We start from the raw sequence: 14,727 nt of genomic DNA, 5'->3' as shown, positions 1-14,727 counted from the left end.
ATACATTTTTTTTAAAAAATTAAAAAGGCATGTAAAATAGGAGCTATGCTGACCCATGTCTTCCTTGAAGTGCTGACTGCAAACCAACGTGTGGTTTGTTATATTGCGATGACTGAGGGGCCGTCCCCACGATGCCGTGTGCAGCAAAACTGCAAAAGTATTTCAGCAAATCACCTTTTCATCCCACGAAGCCAGGGATTAGCCTCCATGAAACCGACCATGTCTGAAGCCAGGTACCAAAGTGGACCGGTTTGAGTCTTCTACCGTCTGCTGTAATGTGCGGACAGCGAAGATACACAACTAGAGGATATGACGTCAATGTGATGAACACACACCGATTCCCAATACACCCTTCCTCAAGTTTTTATGCTTTGTATTGCTCTCACACAGCAAACCTTTTCGGTAAATAATGAAAGCTAATGAGACTAGCAACCTGCCACATACGTGCCGATCTGCCATCTCTTTGTCCTCAGAGTCAGAACGAGTGGAGAGGGCGGGGTAAGAGCTTGTGGCCTCGCCCTGTGGGTTTATGACGCGTAAATGAGGGTCTGTCTGAGCTCACCTTTTTCTGCCCGCCATTGTCTCACAATGATATAAATGCAGAAATACATAAAAGCCAGGATACGTCCTCTAGCATCAGATAAATGCCACATGGACATGTGGACGACATGAAAAATGTGATTTTCACCGGAGTGGGGCTTTAAGGCATGAGTGTTTCAACTTTAATATTCAACAGTTTTGTCTGAATCTAAACACAACACCGGCAGTAATGCACATAACTCAAATTTATAGCATAGTGATCAGAAAAAGGTTCAATTCCTACTGAACATGAATTTCCCATGAGCCTTGGTGGTTCAGTTGAGTTTTAAAAATAGCCCCGCCCCCTCTGATAAAACCATAACATGCTCAGTTAACTTTGCTGATCATTTTCTTCTCACTGCACAATGTTGACAAGTATTACAAACAACTTATTTGGTGTAGTAAAAAGACTTTTATACAAAACACAAGATAATAATCATTCCTAAAATGTTGATAATCTAACAAAAAGGACATTCCTGTAACATGAGGTTTAACTCCATCACGGAAGAACATCACCAGGAGTTCTCGTACTTGTTGGACATCTGCAGTCAAACCAGTGACTTCACCATCATCCCTGGAGCCACACGGTTAGCGAGACTCAAAAGGCAGTCTAGAAAATTCAGCTATTTCAAGCATCCTCAGCCTTCCTTCTGAAGCTGCTGAGATTGAAACCGCCGCCTACTCGCAGTGCTGCAGAGACAAACTGTGGCAGAGAAGATCTCAGTGGGGCTCGGCCGCTCACTTGAAAAAAACGGCAAATTTGTGCGAGCTGTGCCGAGAGGAGAGGTGGCGAGGAGCTTAAAAGCCCAGGAGACGGTCACCGGGTGGCGACGGAGTGCCACGCTTGCACAGCGTCCGTCTGTGTGATAACCGAGCTCATTTAATTTCCTCTGTGTGCAGGGAGTCTGTGTGTGAGGCAGAGAGAGGGTGTGTATGTATAAATATCCACCTGTGTGTATGAGTGTGTGTCGTGGATTTACAGTTCTGCCGCCTCTCTTGGTGTCCGTGTCACGACCCAAACGTTTAATAAAAGTCTGCAGAGCGTAAAGGAAGCAGCAGATATTTGTGTTCTCTTCTTTGATTGAAATAAAATGAAATCTGTCTTTGGAAACAGAAATCACATGGAGCATCTTTTCTTCAATCTGTGGCATAAACCGTGGTGCAGCATGGAGTCAACGCTGTGGACAGTCCTCTGATGGAAAAAATTCACTCTTTTTGGTAAATGTAAAGATTTATGAACCTCTTCACAGAAAAGTTGGGATCATTTCATCAGCGCTGCCTCATGTTTTATAAGAAGAATTCCTGCTATAAAACAAGATTTACAGACCAGACTGAGCAGATGAAACAAGTCAGTCGATCACCACGCTGTGACTCACAAAACACTTCTTTTGTATGAGTATTTAAACCCTGACATTTATTACAACATTAGTAAGATTAGTAAAAACAGAATTTATTTATTAAGAAAGTAAATCACAATTAATGATCCATTATTCAATGTTATATCAATTAAGTGGATAATAATTTGATGTTCACATTAATTCTGCCACGATATGATTTTACTGATATGAGACAACATCACATGCTGATTTAAAGCCACTACAGAACTTTGCAGATTTTCTCAGTGACACGCCCCCTTTTAACGGCCCATTTATGCACGACGCAGAAGACGGATACGCAGACGGACGCCTGTCTCCTGTTACGCCTGTAATTTGGTCCATTTTCATGGCGAAGCCATTTCTCACTTGACAGAGAACAGAGCAATACCACCGGAAATCACGGGACGGCACTGAGCAGATGCGACCAGTGAAAGAAACAAACCATAGAAGAAGAAGAGGATCAGGAAGAAGAAGGAGGAAAAAAAAAAGCAAAAGAATAAAGATGAGGACAAATGTACAAATTGCGAGAGCTTTTGAAGAAAGACTATATGCGGCTGTTCAGGGTGTGCTGTGAGGTTGGAAACAACTTTATGCATTACCACCGCCAACCAGCGTCAACCTCTAAACTCAGCACTGCCCACTAGTGGAGGAACTGACTTAACCATGACAACGTAAAAGACGCATGGAAGTATGAGGATGGCGGCGTATGACAATGTTTGAAATGGACGTCCCTATTTACACACGTAAGGCAGCATGAATGGGCCTTAGTTCAGCATCCATCTTGTATCGTACCTGTACGGTGAGATCTCTCCAGCCAGAGTTTAAAGGTTGGAAAGTTACGTAGTTTGTCTTTCCTTCATAGCAAATCACTAAAAGCTTGTATGATATCCAGTTGAGTTGTGGCCAAAGTGTATTGCTTTATTGGTACAAAACATTCACTTCACTGTTTCAAATGAAAGAGTTTTGTTTTCTTAGTTTAGTTTATTAAACTGGGGCTGTATACAGTAGCATTAATCACAGAGCAAAATGTGCTTTGTACCAGACTGAAGCTCTGAGCTGAAGTCCCCGAGACTCGCAGAAACACAAAAGTGACAGAGCAAGAAAAAAGACGACACTGGACTTTATCCATGTGGATGTAGCCTCACTGCTGATTGCTAGCACATTTAGTCGCATACATCACGCATCATCACAATGTCACACTTTAGTGCCGAGATGTCGGCCGCTTGGTATGTAACAAATCTCATGAAGCGGATCCTATCCACCGGGGTTACCACTTCCCTTCCGGCCCAGAGGTGTACCCATAGACTATATAAAAGATGGACGGCGCCTCCGTGACGTCACCCGTAGGTTTCTGAAGAGCAAAAGTGAAGCTCGTTGGGCGGTTCCTACCATTGCCATCTTGGCAGCGTCACTCCTGCCGTCGCTCCCTGAAAATACAAAAATGGGCTAAGTGCCGGAGCTGAAAGGGGGGCTGTGAGCATGGGGATGGATGATTGACGTCTATCAAACTCCGAGGTGCCTGTAACTAAGAGCTAACTGAGCCAACTCGGATCTAACGTGAGCTAACTGGCAAATGGAGGTAGGCGGGCTAAAGCTAAGGCGCGCTGTTAACCGGCTAAAAACCGCGGGTGTGCAGCACTCTCCTTCTTGCAGCGGATATTGGATACATGTCAATCAAAAGGACACGCCCCTAATCAAGCCGAATTTCAAGATTAAATAACATCTGAATGGATGAGTTAGAAAACAATTCAGCCCCCTCACAGTTGTCATGAAGGTAAACTTGACCTATTAATCCTAAAATGGATTTTTGTATCAGGCTTTAAACATGTTTATTTGTGCTGTGAAGTTGATCTTTTTAACATGGGAGTAGATTTGCTCTATTTTGGAGCCAGCCCCTAGTGGAAGAGGGGTGAACTGCAATTCTTTGTACTTCCACAGAGGCGTCACATTTCACCTCCAGAGGTTGCCGCTTGGGTGTACCAGAGGCGATCCTATCCACCTCAGTTACCACCTCCCTGCTGGCCCAGAGGCGTACCAGAGGTGAAAACACACATTTTGCCTCAGTCCCTGCACAAATTACACAGATTTTAAATTATGTCTTTTATGACCACATGTATGCAATATCTATTTTTGGGTTGTGTGAATCATGCAACACCATCTTGGTTTATTCGTTTTCTTTGTTTGATGATGTTTTATCCGAAATGGGAATTATGCAACATATTTATGATTCATGCTGGGTGGCTGATGGTTGTTTGTAGATTACAGGAGAATTCTTGAATCAGCTTCAATCAGCTTGAAAAGATAAAAAGGGCTCTAGAAACTTACCCCTTGTGTCACACTTTCAGGCTGAAACGGTTTTTTTCTGAATGCTTTGTTGGTAAATGTTTATAAATGGCCTTTGATGTAAATGTATTTAACAGAGTTATAGTCAGGAGGGGACTGGAAAACAGCTGTGAGACCAACAAGATGTCGTTTGAGCTGTAACTCATGTAAAGCTGAGCTCCTTAGAACATCGCTGGAGGTCAAAGTAAAACCCTCGGAGTAAAATTCAGCCATGTTCAGATACTCACACCAACACGGGCCGGACGGCGTTGTTCATGTTGCCGTAGGCCGCTCGGCCCAGCAGCTCTCTGAAGCAGTTCTCCGCCAGCACCGACGGGTTCTCCTCACCATCCTGCCCCGCACCCGATGGCGAACTGGGATGCCCCGTCCTGCCAAAGAGACGTAACCACACATTAAAACAAATGTTTAGAAAGAAATAGAAGTTTTAAAATGAGAACACAAGCAGGGCGGCGGCTGCATTCGCTGATCTGAGTATGGACATGACCACAAAGGTAATGTGACTGGAATCAGCAGAAATGTACAACAGAGTGAACAGAAACCTTTTTTTTTTATTACGCTGTAAAGAGAGAGGGTCTCAGAGGGGGGGGGGGGTTGGGGGGGGGGTCAGGAAATAAGGGGGATGGGTGGATGCACGGAGAGAAACCCTCTGAAGAAAGAAGGACTAAAGGAAGAAGAAAACTGAAAAGAATCAATCAGAGCATCTAACAAAAGAGAGAAATCAAATGAAAGTATCGACCAGCTTCAATCAGATTGGTCTGTGTGTGTGTGTGTATGTGTGTGTGATTGTCTAGTTTGAGAGGTTTCTACCTCTCAAACTGCTGCAGTGATGTGCAGACATCTCATCTTCTGATGCTCTAAATGACTGGAGGAAAATGACAGGTTCTATCTAATTTAATCGGTTTAACAAAGGAAAAAAAAAACTTTACATTTACTTTCTTTTACTTCGTCGGTGTAAAGTCGCTACTTCTTGGAGTAATGATTACATACACTTATATTTCCATGCAACTCGTAATCAGCCAGTGTTGCAGAGGATCCGTTTATACCTTCATGGGGGCATCAGTCAGCATAGACGTCTTCAAAAAACCCGAAGTAGTAAACCACAGGGATGAACATACGCGTTAGTTATCTGAGTGCTGACTGGCTGAGCCTGAAGGGGCGGTCACCAAACTGGCTTCTGGCCCGTACATCAACGGCGCCGCCATATTGGTTCTGGCAAGTTACTGAATTTGAAGAGGAATGAAGGAAGGAAAGACGTCTGGATCTGTATGAACCGTAACACTCAACACAATCATTTATTTTTTTATTTGTTTATCTTAATTTTATTGCGGAATTATTTCCATTTTCCTCTGTTCCAATAACCAAAAGGTCTTATTCTATTTGATTAGGAAAATATCCAAAAGTGTGGTGTGTAACTATATAGTAAATTCTAAAAATATGTGGTTTGCGACTCTAAATAGAAGTAAGGTTTCACTATGTCCTGCTTTAATGTCTAGAAATGTATTCTTTGTTTTCTTTTACATGATGTGGACATTTTAAAGCTCAACATACAGAATGTGCTTCAGTCTGTTAAAAGTCTGACTCAGATCAGGGATATTTGATATTTTAGTTGCTGTTTGGCATTTTATATAAATGAAACTGATATTGTAATGCAATCAAATCTCAGTTACACTGGGATTTACATCCCAACTACATACAAAGTAACAGGATACAGCTGTTCTAAACAGCTGTTTGGACTCATCTATCCTCGTCCGAGTTAACCAAGACACACAGTGATATGTTTGATGAATATTTAAAAAAAAGTTAGATATTAACACAAAAAAACACTGAAAACTGTGAGGAGTGTGAGCTTTTCTTTTCTCCATTCAGAACAACAGTAACCCCAGAAAAGAAAGTTGTAGTAACGCCCCATAACTACATGTCTGTTCTCATTAACTAGTAAAGTTCTGATCAGCTATGAACAGCTAATTGGACCCCTGCTGGAGCGTTGAGACGTCCCGTTAGATCACAGCCAATCAGAAATGAGCTCCTTGGTTGTGGCGCACATCTCTGTAACGAGCTGACTTGCTGTGAATTGTGACGGCTGGGTGAAAGTTCGACTCATTTGAAGCTTGAGCTTGAACGTGGAGGTGTGAAACTTGAAGCGTGCTCATGGTAAATGGATGCAAGCGTCCTCATTACTGCGTTCAGTGAAGTGCCTCGGTGAAAGAGTTAAAATGCTGGAACATGATTTAAACATTTTTTGGAGTTTTCTGTTGGTTTCTCATGTTTGTCTTTAATTTTCTGTAATGTAGAAGAATGGTCAAAAGACAAGAAGCTCCAATAAACAACATGTTCACCATCGTCGTCATTTTGAGCTGGAATATAAATAATTAACACAATCGGACTCTTCTGATTGCATCAAATCTCGTAACTGTTCTGAGCATAACTGGAAATGACTCAAAATTGCAGAATATTTTTTAAACAAGATGCAGTTGTCAGAAATTGCTCTAAACGATATTTTAAATTCCTGTAAACATTTGTCATTTCTTATAGAGCAAGAAGAAGAGTCCAGGATCTTGGCACCGAGCTGGCCTCCTGTTATGTGCTACACTGATGAAATAATGCAACAGTAAACCACTTCCTCGGCTGTATGCTCGGCCACAGATGGACCGCAGGCTGACGGGTCTCAGGAGGGAAACAATGCAATTACTGTCAACCCACACAGTCGGTTCAGGGGAAATTAAATGCTTATTGCTTGTTAGAAGTTGGGAAACAAGAGAGAAAAATTAAAACCCTGGCTGTAATTGAAGGTGGGTGGCTGCAGTTTAATAAAGTGGGAAGAATAAAGTTAGTAAAAGCTCTTTGTTTTGTTTGATTTTTTTTATAACTGAACATCTGAGGAAAGAGTTGAGTAAAGAAATGTAAAAACAAAGAAAATGTTTCATTTGAACTGTAGCCAGGATGCTGAAAAAAAAAAAATAAAAACATGGCGGCTCTCTGAAGGTCCCACCACAGCATCTCAGGCAGACTGAGGTCTGGACTTTAACTGGATCATGTATCATATAATCACCTTTTCCAGTCATTCTGCTGTAAATCTGCTGCTGTGTTTGGGATCATCGTCATTCTGCATGAGACAGCCAAGCTTTAGCTGTCGGACAGCCAGATTCACATCATCATCAGATCATCATCCCTCCACCACCGTGCTGACAGCTGCTATGAAGTGTTTGTGATGATGTGCTGTTTGTTTTTTTCTGCATTCTGACCCAACATGTCCATTTAGTCTGTCTAAAGAACATTGTTCCAGAGGTCTTGTGGTTTGTTCAGATGCAGCTTTGCGAGCCTGAGCCGTGCTGCCATGTTGATTTTAGAGAGAAAGATTTTCTTCTGCAGCCTTTCCAAGCAAGCCGTACTGGTTCAGTCTTTTTCTAACTGGACTGTCATGAACTTTGACATTTAACATGCTAGCTGAGGCCTGGAGAGTCTGAGATGTAGATCCTGAGTCATTTTCAGTTTCTATGAACATTAAATAGCTGGATGTTGGACTGGACTTGCTAGGACGTCCACTCCTGGGATGACAGATGTCCTGAACGTTTTTCTCTTGTGAATCTCTCTCTCTGTAGGATGGTGGAGTCCAGATCGTTTGGAAATGACCTGAAAACCTTCTCACATTGATGGGCAGCAACAGCTGCTGCTCTAAGAACGCTGCTGATGTCTTTCCTCCTTGGCATCACGTTAACCCACCTGAACGCTGCAGAGCAGCAAACTGACAACACTTCTGTTTTTTTCTAGAGGAGATCACACTGATGATGACCAGTGTATTGTCATCATCACTTCCTGTTACTGATTATTTTAATTCTTACACGGCAGTAAGGCTGGATTAGTTTTTAGTTTACACAACTCTGAACTTGACAGAAGGTTCCGGTCAGTCGCATCATCTATCAGTTTTTAATGCAGCTGATCTTTTTCCTCTAGGTAGTTCATTCCTTTCATTTCTTCTCCATGTGGGTCATTCTGGAGGCTTAATATGTGTCAGTTTCTCCATCATGTAGATTTTGTCAACAATCTGAATCCTCTGGTCAGAGTCGGTGGTCTGCCTGGTTCCATTTTTCATTCATTCATCTTTTACAAGATTTATTTTAAAAACTTGTAAAAGATGAAATACTTATTGCCCTCATATTCATGAGTAGGGTTACAAAGGTACACAACAGAAACATTCAAAAGCAAATTGTAACCCCAACTTTCCCAGCTCCAGATTTATGCTTTCCAAAAAGCTTTTATCTTTGGCCACATCCAAAACACATGACTAGGGTTGACAGATGTAGTATTTTCTCCAGCATGAAAGGTTTCGGTTCAGGCATTTACTCTTAATATTGTGGGAGATAAAAAAAAAAAAAAAATACACACACACATATATATATATATATATATATATATATATATATATATATATATATATATATATATATATATATATATATATATATATATATATATATATATATATATATATATATATATGTGTGTGTTTTTCATGAGCTTTTCTCTCCACTTGTGTAAGTTAGTGTATTTTTTTTAAATTTACTTTAACTTTGTATATACAGGCAGTGCCATTGACACATGCAGTCTCATTAACGAGACAGACCCGTTTTGGACAGACAAAACATTTAGTAGTTGTGAATGTTTATCCACACAAAGGCCAATCTTGTAAAGATTTTTCATTTCTAATTCTTTTTACTATATTTTATATATGTGGCTGAGTGTGTATTATCCTCTGACAAGGTGTGGTAAAATCATATATGCCAGGATACTTCCTTCTAAACACTTCTTCTGTATTTTGTGTAGTTTTGGAGGTTGTATTAATCTCATTTAAGACTTGATCGTCATCATATTGTGAAATCTTGAACGACGTACTCTCCTTTTCACACGAATTAACTCAGATCGATTCATTGGTTAAAATGACTGAATTCAGTCTTTTAAGCCTTTAACGGTTTCTTTTCATGGTAAATGAAGCTGTAATGCTTGAGTGAATAAAACCCTGATGTGTTTATAATGTGGACATGATGTGTGTGTGCGGCTCCGATGACAAAGAAAAGGAGGTGCAGAGAAGCTTGTGTGGCTGAAAGAAAAGAAGAGAATAAAATTACAGCCAGAGGTCGAGTGTGTGTTCAAGGTGGACCTCCTGATATCTCCCACTCTGGGTTTGGTTTCTTTTGTTTGTTTTGTGCAGACAACCAACAATGGCAGGCGGTATCTGTGAAGCTTTCTGCACGCCGGCCACGTCCGCCTTCCCTGAGAAGCAATTAACAGAATCCGACGCCCTTGACCGCTGCTTCCCGCCAGGTCCGCTGCGGCTGGATTAGAAAGCCCACAACAAAGCGCCTTGGAGTGAACTAACCACGGCTGTGCTGGTGGACAACATCATCAGATTGTGTTTGTGTAACCTCAACAAAACACGGCTGTTTCACCAGAGCAGCTCTGTCCACAGAGGTCGGAGTGTAGCGGTGATGTTGTACTACGTCATGTTAATAGACTGCCAAACCCCCGACTCAGCTGATGGACATTTTGTTTGACAGGACGCTGCTGGACAGCAGTGATGAAGAGCTCCTGGAAGGAGAGGGTTCAGGCTTCTGAGTGTGCAGACATCTATAGACATCATTTAGCATCACATGCTTCTATTTAAAGCGGTGCAAGGCTGAAGAGGAGCACACACACTCTGTTTTACCTCCTTCTGCCCCCTGAACTTGGTTTGCAGCATATTTACTGTCTGGTTTATGAACCGTGTTTCCATCAAACAATCTCTGATAGGACTGACATGCTTCCCTTCAGTTGTAATGAAATGTCTGTGACATGCTTTGGGTTAAAGCACCACAGCACACGCCTCCAAGCAGCTGTTTTAACCACTTGATGCAAATTTGTGACAAACAACTTCTGGCCTTTATCCAACTAATTTATTTGCTTTAATTAACTCACATGTTTATTTTCATATTATTTATTAATTGTTATGAAATTCTAAAATTTGGCTCAGTGGGTAGAGTGGTTGTCTTGTAGCCTGAGGGTGCTGGTTTGATCCTGGCCTGGAGAGCTCATGTCGAGGTGTCCCTGAGCAAGACACTGAACCCCAAAATTGCTCCTGATGGGTTGTGGTTAGCGCCTTGCATAGCAGCTTCTGTCAGCGTGTGTAAATGGGTGAATGTGGAACATTGGAAAAAATGTGGAATCTGGAAATTAAGGATTCTGATTTCAAATTATATCCCAACTTATTTGGAATCGACATTGTGCTACACAGTGTTGTGAGGGAAAAAACAGCCATCACAGCTCGAAGCTTCTTTTTCAGTAATAAGTTGATCTAGTACCATTTAACAGCGGTTCTTAACCATGGGGCCACGGCCCACCGCTGGGCCTCGCGCACCACCTGGCGGGCTGTGAAAAACTTTCAGTTTTGCACCTGTGGACTATGAGGGCCATGGGACCTCGTAACTTACTGCTATCAATAAAAAGCTGAGTTGCAATACAGATTTCGACCACTTGGTGGTGGTAATGTGTCACGTAGTTGCTCAACAAATGCCAATAAGCAGAAGAAGACACTCAGCTAGGCGCTAGCCTGTAGCCAAAGTTCTGAAGAAGTATTAAAAACTGAATGAAAGAAGAAAGGTTTTAGTCGATAAATGCAAGTTGATTTGGTTTAGTTATTGAATATATAATTAAACCAACACTGAGATGAATTAAACCACCACAGTGTTAGTATCTGAACTGACCACTTTGTACTGGAAAAGTTGGGCCCCAGCATAAAAAGGTTAAGAACCCCTGATTTAACATACAGTATACCCCACCTCTCGTCCAGCCTCACATCTGACCTGCTCCTCATTACAAACATCCTGCATGTTTCCGTCAGCTCAGAGCTGTTTGCTGTGGTGATGAATATGTGCAGACATGGATTATGGCGAAGCTGCATTTGCATTTAAATCATGAGAGATGAAATACAGCGACCGGTCTGTCGGGCTCAGTGGGAAATGAAACTGTAGAATTAAAAACAGAATAGTGAGGATAATGAATTGTAAACCTTCAGGGAAGTCTTATGAAAAGAGCCATCAATAACAGGTTCGGACTAGTTTCTGATCATTAGAGGATCATCTGTTTGCCTGGATTTGGAGGTCAGAAGTAGTCCAAATCTACTGCAGCTCCTTCTGGAGTTGAAACTAAACCCACGTTAAATGTTTAGCAAAGCATTAATTCCAGATTAACATGTGAGATGTTTATAATAAATCCTGTTTGTCAACCAATATGTTGTTGATGTGAACATTTTAGAGCAAAATAAAGCCCAGAACAACTGGTCCTGCAGACAAATAAAATCAAGTGTTTTCATGTTTGATGATCTCTGAGAGGCAACTCTTTGAAAATGGATTTGTCAAAAAGCACCAAAACACATGGACAGTTTAGCGCAGTGGTTCCTATTATCCTTCGGGACCCTCTTCATGCAAATACTAAGGAGCCATGGACCACTTGTCCCACCTCTTGCTGAAACCATAGTTGGTTTTTTATGATTTCAAAAGTGAGATTCTGACCATAAATCATGTATTCTGGCTGAGTCCTGTCCTTCGATAAATCCAAAGTTAAATTAACAACATATAGCCTTACTTTTTTCTTAAAATAGGGCCAAATTGTGGATATTAATCAAAATGGCTCTGAATGGTCAAGGCCTTGGGGATCCCCTGTGCTCTTTGGGAGTGCCAGACCCCACGTTGGGAACCACCGGTTTAACGTATGAAAACGTACAACTTTAGCATTGAACACATAGAGCCTGGTCTGTTTGGCGTAGTTAAACCATGAAGGTGATCTCTCTCCAACTTTAACCACATTGTTTAACCTGAGAAGAGATGTTGCCAAACTGGGCCAAAATAGACTTTTTGGTGACCTTGGCTGAACTGAAACCTCAAATTTAGTTCTGCTTCACTTTATCAGAGTTGTCCTTCGCAGAGATAAAGTTCACATATTGGTCTATGATCTGATAAAGGTTAGGAGGTGTATGCATTTACATCCTGAAAGAGTTTATTTTCAGGCAAGCCTGAAACACGTTTCATTTATGTTATGTGCCATCTTTATGCTTCACCAGTAACAAGTCCCAGTGCTCCCTTTACTAAGACAAAGTATTCAGATAAGCATTGCTGTTGCAGAGAAAGACTCATTTCAATGTGGGGATGCCATTTAAAAGGCCTAAAACATCAGCCCTGGCTGAAGCTATACTGTCTCACACATATGTGGAAATAAAGCTGGATTTGAAACCCAGATCAGGAAGAAGCTAAAGGGCAGCTCTGCTGTAATCTGAGTAGAATATGTTTTTATGGCTAATAAAAATGTCCATACCTTCTGAAGGCTGGGCTCAAGCTTGCTTATTTGATGCATAGCATGACATTTCTCATCAAAACGAGCTCTGCTATGCAAATCAGCTGTTAAAAAGAAGACAGAGTAGCTCTACCTCTGTTCAAACAGTCCACATTAATACAGATTCTCTCCTGCTGAGTTTTCAACCACCAGCAGAGGCACAGAGTAACGTTTAAAACGAGAAAATAACCTTTTATTTCTGTTTCCTGCCATGTGAATGAGGACTGGATGCCAGCAGAGATCTGCATGCCTGTAAATGACAGCTGCATGGTAAGAAAGCAGGGGCAGCCCATGCGTGTTAAAATCCACACGGGGTTTACCTTGTTTCAGACCACAACCTTCATCCTTCATTCCTACACAGAGGAAAAGTAAGCAAGACAGATGAGGAAAAAGATACAAAGAAAGATGGAACAGGATCCAAAAATAGCTTTTTGTTCACATGGAAACCACACAAATGAGATGAGGAGGACCGAGGAAGTGATGGTGAGAGAAGGGAGGAACGGAGGTGTCTTAATATGAGAAGAAGAGATGGTGAAGATAAAAGTGATGAAGGAGAGAGGCGAGAAGTGTTCAGGTGAAAAGGAGATGAGGAGAAAATTAGACATTAAAAGAAGAAGGAACTCTTCCTTTGCTCCTCTGATCAGTCGGCAGTAGGGCTGGGCGATAAAACAATAACGATATATGTATATGCGAAAATAACTTTTTCTTTTTTTTTCTTTTTGAAAGACATAAAAATAGCCAATCCGAATTAAGTAGGGCCATGCTGAACCAATCACTCAGGAAACAGAGCCACATCAAGTTAGGCTGACACACGTGTAGATGTTTTGGTTGCAGCAGTCGATCGAGAACTTGCATGACCAGGTTACTACAAAGGACACAGATCAAGGTTCAAATGATAAAGACATTGTTGAAAGGAAGGGCCCAAGGAGTTCCGTAGTGTGGAGGTATTTCGGTTATTTAAAGTCTAATTAAAAAAACAGAGTAGTGTGTACTGCAAATTGTGCAGAAAGTATGATTCGACAAAGTCTGGAAATACCTCCAGCCTTTTTTATCACCTGAAGCAGTGCCACCCACTAGAGCAGACACAATGTCGGACTGATTCTCCATCAGAAACAACCAGGGGAAGGCCTGCGCAGCAGCAACAGTCCATTGAGTCGGCTTTCTGTAGCGTGATACCACATAACGACAGCGACATAACAAATGTCATAGCCTGCTGTCTTGCTAAAGACATGCTACCAATAAACACGGTCGAAAATGACGGATTCAAGCAGCTAATTAACTGACTCATTACCAACTCCCTGGGCGTAAACATTTCTCTCAGACAGCACTTCAAAAACTTTATTCTGAGTGCTGAGAGATTGTTGAGAAGGAGCTACAAAGTGTGTCATGCTTCGCAACCACATGTGATCAAGTCGCACGCCGGAACCGTACCTTACTGCCCGCTATATCGACAAATTTTAAAAGCAAATGACTTCAAACTGACTACTTTCCTGACGACCATACAGGTGAAGTCATTGCTTTAGCACTGTCAGAAGCACTTGCATCCTGGGGACTGACTGAAGACAAACAAGTCTGCATCACAACCGATAGTGGGACAAATATAGTAAAGGCTACATTCCTAAACTGAAGTGCTTTGGACATCGACTTCACTCAGCTATTGGTAAGTTGGGGAGCAGCATTACATTCAAAGTACCAATCTTAATTGTATTTTCAGTGCATATAAATATAATAACTAGTAATCTACATTCATCTCTAGGTGTATTATTAAAAAAAACCCAACTTACACTATTAGAAAGTGAATTTTCTTCATCATGTAGGCCTATTTAACTGAGGTGACAGTTGTTATTGGCATGCATCATACTAAAATATTCAGCCACTCTTCTGTGTAAATCCAGTTGACAAAATTGAGTCCTCTCCTCCTATTAGCCAATGCAGTACGACAGTTTTTCTTTCTGTAGCCCACACAGAACATTAAATCATTCCAGCAAATGGGACACTTGAAGACAAAATGGAGAAAGACTGTAAACTTTTTAATCAACATAAAAAAATTATTTGTCAGTCTAAGTGTCAG

The 14,727-nt window shown here is 41.4% G+C and overlaps 1 protein-coding gene across 6 annotated transcripts in view; it reads right to left on the bottom strand.

Moving 5' to 3' along the window:
* Positions 1–14,727, bottom strand: part of efr3a (EFR3 homolog A (S. cerevisiae)) — a 146,873-nt gene that overhangs the window by 59,029 nt on the left and 73,117 nt on the right. For all 6 annotated transcript variants that reach the window (XM_041991666.1, XM_041991661.1, XM_041991660.1 and 3 more), the window contains one exon: positions 4,526–4,666. In XM_041991666.1, the coding sequence (XP_041847600.1) occupies positions 4,526–4,666 (141 nt within the window). The remainder of the gene's footprint in view (positions 1–4,525; positions 4,667–14,727) is intronic.

The sequence above is a fragment of the Melanotaenia boesemani genome, chromosome 8 (assembly GCF_017639745.1).
Source record: "Melanotaenia boesemani isolate fMelBoe1 chromosome 8, fMelBoe1.pri, whole genome shotgun sequence".
Lineage (NCBI taxonomy): Eukaryota > Metazoa > Chordata > Actinopteri > Atheriniformes > Melanotaeniidae > Melanotaenia > Melanotaenia boesemani.
This window is presented reverse-complemented; position numbering and strand designations above follow the sequence as displayed.